The sequence below is a fragment of the Myxocyprinus asiaticus genome, chromosome 49, assembly GCF_019703515.2.
Source record: "Myxocyprinus asiaticus isolate MX2 ecotype Aquarium Trade chromosome 49, UBuf_Myxa_2, whole genome shotgun sequence".
In the NCBI taxonomy this organism is placed as follows: domain Eukaryota; kingdom Metazoa; phylum Chordata; class Actinopteri; order Cypriniformes; family Catostomidae; genus Myxocyprinus; species Myxocyprinus asiaticus.
Genome location: NC_059392.1, coordinates 12,665,710 through 12,672,255, shown reverse-complemented (window position 1 = coordinate 12,672,255; position 6,546 = coordinate 12,665,710). Strand labels below are relative to the sequence as shown.

Sequence of the window (6,546 nt, the reverse complement as noted above, 5' to 3'; positions counted from 1 at the left end):
AAAGTATAGCCAAATGTTGTGAATAATATGAGTGTTAACATGATTTTAGTGTGAAAAACTTAGTTTAGTCGCTTGCTAACCTTTTCTGTGTAAAGTTATATCCAATTATAAAACTTCGTTGCCATGACGACATAACGTTGTAAACCCCATGACCATAAAAACTATAATTACAAACAACTTTACAGCCCAAATAATACACAAGTTTTAACAGAAGAATTAATGTAAGTGCTTTTATAAAGTTACAAAATTATAAGCTTCAAATTTCTGCCTTTAAACCATCCAAAAATTGGTCCCATTCACTTCCATTGTAACTGCCGCACTGTTACCTTGATTCTTGCTTTTTTTTTTTAAAGACAAGGACAGACGAGTCGAAATTATTATTATTATTATTATTTTACCATTTTTACTGTGTATATACCTAGCACGAAAAGGCCTAACTTCGTAAGGGCCCAAAATACTAAACAACTTGGCTGAAGAAATTATATCTGTTTTATATAAATTTATAAAAGTGTAATTATATGTTAAAACAACAGGCTCAAAGTTTTATAAAATATATTGAAAACAGTAAAAGTTGGCTGTAAGTTGGCCAAAGGGAAAATTGGATTTAATTTATACAGTAGCATACTGTGTTAAAAAGTGGTAAAGTGGTATCAAATATATTTTGTGAATAAGCTGGCATCATAGATGTTCATAAAATGTAACTTAGCATACACTGCACATAATCACACCCAAACTCTCAGCATAAATAACATCCTTAGGTTTCACATGTCTGTGCCACATGGCTAGATTCACAGGCAACCTCTCCTTAAAGGTGCACTCAGCAATTTTTTCAATTTTTTTGTAATTTTAAAACATATGTATAAAATCATGAGTACTCACATGAGATGAAGACTCCAGTCACATCAGTAACCTTATAAAAGCTCTTTTATTCTACATGGAGAGGGTCTCCCTCATGGAGGTGGCCATGTTAGGATCACAAGACTAGTTGAATACTACCAGAGAGTATTTAGCAGAGACAGGCCACTTCTATTAAAATTAATAGGAGAAATTGGAACAGGAAATGATCAACGGATGAAGAATGGAAGCCCCGCCTTACAGGTAAAAGAGCCAATCACCTTTTAGATACGGACATCGCCTGTCAATCAACTCAAGAATGTGCATGCGCATTAGCTATACAAGACTGGATTTTTTTTTTTTTTTTTTGCGTAATAGCTTGGAGGTAAAGAAGCACAATTTATGATTCCAGTGTTGTCAGATTTTACTGCTGATTTGAGATATGTTCTTTGATTGTAATCTTAACCTACCATTTATGATATTTCGGTGCTTCCCCCATTCAAGTATATAGGAGCTGCTCTGGCATGACTGGAAAAAGCCTTCCGAGAGCGTTCCAAAGATGGCTGCCAGTGGACTGACTTGCTAGAAAGACTTTGAAACGACTCGCTTAATCTCAGTAACCACCCTGTTATTGGACACTTTCACTCTTTGATTAAATTAATCATGGCTGACTGTGAAAAGGGAATTTCTACAATAGTATCTGAGACTGAAAACTATGGATTTTGAATGATGCTGCATCCACACCATGGTGTCTCTGTAGGTCCAAGATGACACAAATGCAATAGCGAGAAATATAAAAATAAGAAATATACACTTATTTAATTAATATCCTTTAGGGAGTAGGAATATTTTTGCATACCTTTCCATCAGCAGCATTTCTGCATTAGGGGCAAGAGGTGGCGCTGCTGTGCAAAATGCGTGGCATCATCATGAATTTATTTTGAGAAATGATATAATTTCCACATCTTAAACTTGTTTTATGTCCATTATACAAGAAAAAAGTAGAAATTATTATTAAGGTCTGTTGTGTTAAAGCCTTTTAATCGTTTTCATTTGCTATGCGTGGGGCTTGCCCATTGTCCTCAATGTTAATCAGCGGAGATCTGGAGAACGTGATACACATGTGCAACAAGCCTTTAAAGGTGCACTCAGTAATTCTGATCCAGTACACTTTTTGTCAAATTCTGCAAATATCTCCTCACAGTCTGCTAGCTGTCCATTCTGTGGGTGGGCTGAAAAAAATCTAGTATTTGTACACAGCCCTGGCTCTGTAAATGGGACAAAAACAAAGTGGATTGGACCGATCCACACAACACTACTCAAGCCAATCAGCAAAAGGGGGTTGTTCTTGCACGTGCACAGGATGGGGGGTGGGGGCAGAGTGAGAGGGAAATTCATCAGAAGAGTGATGGCAAATCTGGCCGATGCAAACTTTCTAAACTCCAAGGAGGACAAATGGCTGAGAAACAGACCAAGAGAAAAAGGTCAGACGAATATAAACTAAAAAAGAAGGATTATGATAAGTCAAAGGCTAGGAGTTACGTCAACATCGGTGAGGCTTTTCAGTGTTGGAGAGACCTCCGAGAGGTAAAAGGCTTGAAGACGGATGCAGAAGTTGCTCTTTTTCTTCTCGATAGGTGGGTAACATAAATTTTGCTATGTTTCACAGAAGCCATATATGCTGTTATTGTGATGTTAGATTTAGTAGCAGGAGAGTTGTGAGTGTCTGGAGCAGGTGGGGGGCAGAGCTTCCAAAGTAGCATTGAAGGGAGGGGTGTGTAAGTTTTGGCAGTTGAGTTCGAATAACAACAGTATTTCTCAGGAATCGCTGAGTGTACCTTTAATGATGACCCGAGGGGCTCGTTTGCCTTTGCCCCTGAGCCAATCAAAAGCTTTGATTATATGTATGTCAAGCTGTTGACATGAGCCTCAGAGATGACCGCTCTTGAGTGCAGACCTGCATAGTGAACTTCATTGGTAAGTTTTAAAAGCTAATTTATTCTAATTTGTTGCTGGTTGGATTAGTTAAAGTGCACCGTTCATCATTTCAATGAACTGCATGCCATTGCTTTGAGGAGTTGTTGTTGATGCATTGATTTATATTAGATTACAATAACTGCTAAATATTCGGAGTCTGTTCGTTTTGATTAGTTTTGTTGTTCACGCACAGCCTTTGACGATTTGCCCATTCATGGTTTTCTTTCACTGTCACTTGAGCTTTTTGACATGGATGTGTATATTTTAGTGGTGTTTTGTGCTGAAATGAAATTATGAGGGATGTTTGTGTGTGGCATCAATTTCAGGTAGTGCTAGAAAAAAAATCTTTATCCATCACTGTCTGTAAAATTTCTGTAATGATCTATTTTTATCCTTCATACTTGTTTTCATTTTAAATGTACTAGAGCTTCATTCAGGGGTGTATTCATGGCAGTAGGCTTATATGATTGATTTTTTGACTCAACATGCTTAAGTGTGGTGAAACCAAGGAGTTCTAGGGAACGTTCTAGAGTGAAGGTTCAACCTGTCAATTAACCGCTGCGCTAAAACGTGGTTGTTGTTTTTTTTGTTTTTGTTTTTTCTCCCCTTTTCTCCCCAATTTGGAATGCCCAATTCCCAATGTGCTTTAGGTCCTCGTGGTGACGAATCTCAGTTGCCTCCACATCTGAGACCATCAATCCACACATCTTATCACGTGGCTTGTTGAGCATGTTACCGCAGAGACGTAGCGTGTGTGGAGGCTTCACGCTATTCTCCACGGCATCCATGCACAACTCACCACGCACCCCACTGAGAGTGAGAACCACATTATAGCAACCACGAAGAGATTACCCCATGTGACTCTACCCACCATAGCAACCGGGTAAATTTGGTTGCTTAGGAGACCTGGAAACAAGGTTGTTAAACTTTGCCAGTTAAAGCGCATACATACATGCACAAGTTTACAGAACTTTTTGAACATAACTCATTTGAACATAAAGTGCCACATGAGGAGCACATCTCTGAAGCTCAGTTAATACAGTTACTGCTCTTAAATAACTGACAATTCTGCTCTGATTGCTGTATAATTGGCTGAAATGATGCACCATTTTTGCCACTTTTTGTTATTATGCATTTTTACACTTTATTGTCACGCATTGATGTATGCAGTCATGAAATCAGAGACCTTGTCTAGACCTCCACTCAAAATTCAAACACAAAAGAGATGCATAAAACCAAGTGTTAATGTTGATGGTGCCTGTTAATACAGTTCTTAACGCACTGTAATACCAGGGAATAAACAGGGCACACACATACAGCGGAAATGTGAGAAACAGAGTAAAGTCAAAACTGATGCACTTTAAAATGTTTTTTCTTGTTTCTTTATTTCTTTATTTTTTTTCTTTATTTCTTTATATATTATTTTTATTTATTTTATTTTTTTTATTTTTATTTTTTTTTTTGACAGACAGCATTTGGATTTATCCATCAATGTTTCAAAAATCGGTAAAATCGGGTTTAGTGATTATTTGTGCCCCACCAGAAATTATGATCCTGAGACGCCACTGCTTTCCATGAAAAAAAAAAAAAAACTAAACAAAAAAAAAAAAAAACAATCGCTTACAGCACCCTTACATTACTAGTTGCCACTCTTGACATGAAAAACATTTACATAAATTAATAACACTATATTCCAGACAAAACAAACCGATATTAAATCAGCAAGATCAAATGGTGCCCTGACAAAACAAAACTTTATACGCACTGTAAGAAAAACACACTGCACATTCACATCACACAGCAGCAGCAGTCAGCTCGTGCACGTGGAGTGCTGTCAAACGCAGGCGCGCGCACAAGGGGCGTAGTCTAAGTCACGGTGAGCGAGGCTGGACCTATCAGAAGCACGTGACGGACCGTTTGAGTTCAAAACTGAAGCGGCGCCAATACAGGAAAACACCGACACCCCGCGACGATTATACGAGAATTATTCGTTCATATACGTTGAATTCACCTTTTTTCGAGAATGTCTTCAGAGAAAAGGCAGATTTACTATTCCGACAAGTATATTGACGAGGAATATGAATACAGGTGAGGCAATGTTACTCGTCTAACGATTCACTTCAGTTTTTAGGTTTAAAATAATTTCATTATGTAATTTTAAGTACCATAAAAACGTCAGAATGTTTTTGTGAATTGTTTATTTAAAGCTTACTTTCTGGGGTGCTGTCGTGTTAACCAGGTTAAGTCGCCTGATAAACTTGCTAGATAAAGTGAATAAACTAGCTATTAGTTTCATTCAAACTAACACTGTTTTCCCCTCTTCTGGCACATAGACACGTTATGCTTCCCAAACAGCTTTCCAAACTGGTGCCTTCCTCCCATCTAATGTCAGAAGAGGAATGGAGAGGATTGGGAGTCCAGCAAAGTCAGGGTTGGATCCATTACATGATCCACAAACCAGGTTAGTAATTGGGTTGAAATATAACATGCCTATAAACTTATCTTTTATCCAACATTAAGATTTTAGGTTAAAATGTACATGTGTATAAGGGAAAACGTATATCTTAAGTATCGGATATACTTGGGTTCATTTGATTCTGTTCAGAAATAGTGCCACTATTTTCGTTTTTCACTGATTTTAATTGCCTTTTGCTTTCACTAATACGTTTTAAATGTTTGGTCCTGTGATAGACACATTTCTACAATAATAAAAAGTACAAATATTCAATTAAGTCTCTAAAGTAGTAAGCTATGAGGTCATGAAAACTATATACATTAAGTTTAAAAGAAAAAAAAAAGATAAATACTGCTTGAAATACCATCAACTAACCATATGCCTGTAGACAAGATTTTGAGTCACAGCCCAAGTTTGATGACCATATTAGAAACACTAATAAATATAAACTCTTTCCATGCAGAGCCTCACATTCTGCTATTCCGAAGACCACTTCCCAAAGAATGAGAGGAAGTTGGAAAATTATCATCAGAAGTTAAAATATGTGGTCGACCCAGACCATGCTCGCATTTCTTTCCATACATTGTGATTTGTATTTAAGCTGTATTATTTGCAGATCTATGGTGATGAAATGGGACTTCTCCTCCCCCATCCCCTTAAATTCGGAGGTATGATGGCAGCAGGAGCTTGAAGGAACAGGCTGCCTCCTCCAAATCTGTTCAGAAGTGTTTTTTTAAATCTACACTAAAGTCATGTAAAATAAGTCGGATGGTGTTACAGATCTAGTAATTGGCCCTTTTAATGGGAGGAAACTTTTTTTTTTTTTTTTGTACACTACAATGCTCTTACACAACTGCTGTAGTTAACATGTCCACCTTGTAAAGTTGACAAGTAAATGCTTGTTTGTTCCCCATTTGTTGTTGACAAATCAATAAATATTATTTTTATTAGCTTACTTGAATCCTCATTTGTAATCAGCATGTGGCAATACATAATCAATGACACTTGATCAATATTTGCCCTACAGTTACAAATATTTCTATATATACATTAAGGCCACGTCCACACTAATACGGATTCGTTTTTTTTCTTCACGTTTTGGCCTTCCGTCCACACTGAGATGGCGCATTTGAAAGCGAAAACTGAGCTTTTCGAAAACGCTCTCTCAAGTGGGTCAATTTCAAAGCGGCATCTTCACGTTGTAATATGGACAGGGAAAACGGAGATATGTGAAAACGATGACGTATTTGTTGTCATGTGACGCAGTCATGTGATCCATT

The 6,546-nt window shown here is 37.3% G+C and overlaps 1 protein-coding gene across 1 annotated transcript; it reads left to right on the top strand.

Annotated features, from left to right (window-relative positions):
• Positions 1-4,712: 4,712 nt before the first annotated feature.
• LOC127438120 (cyclin-dependent kinases regulatory subunit 1-like) lies at positions 4,713-6,216 on the top strand. The gene is made up of 3 exons (XM_051693405.1): positions 4,713-4,899; positions 5,145-5,272; positions 5,730-6,216. Exons 1-3 carry the CDS (start codon positions 4,835-4,837, stop codon positions 5,771-5,773), a joined length of 237 nt encoding a protein of 78 aa, XP_051549365.1. The 5' UTR covers positions 4,713-4,834; the 3' UTR covers positions 5,774-6,216.
• The last annotated feature ends 330 nt before the right edge of the window (positions 6,217-6,546 follow it).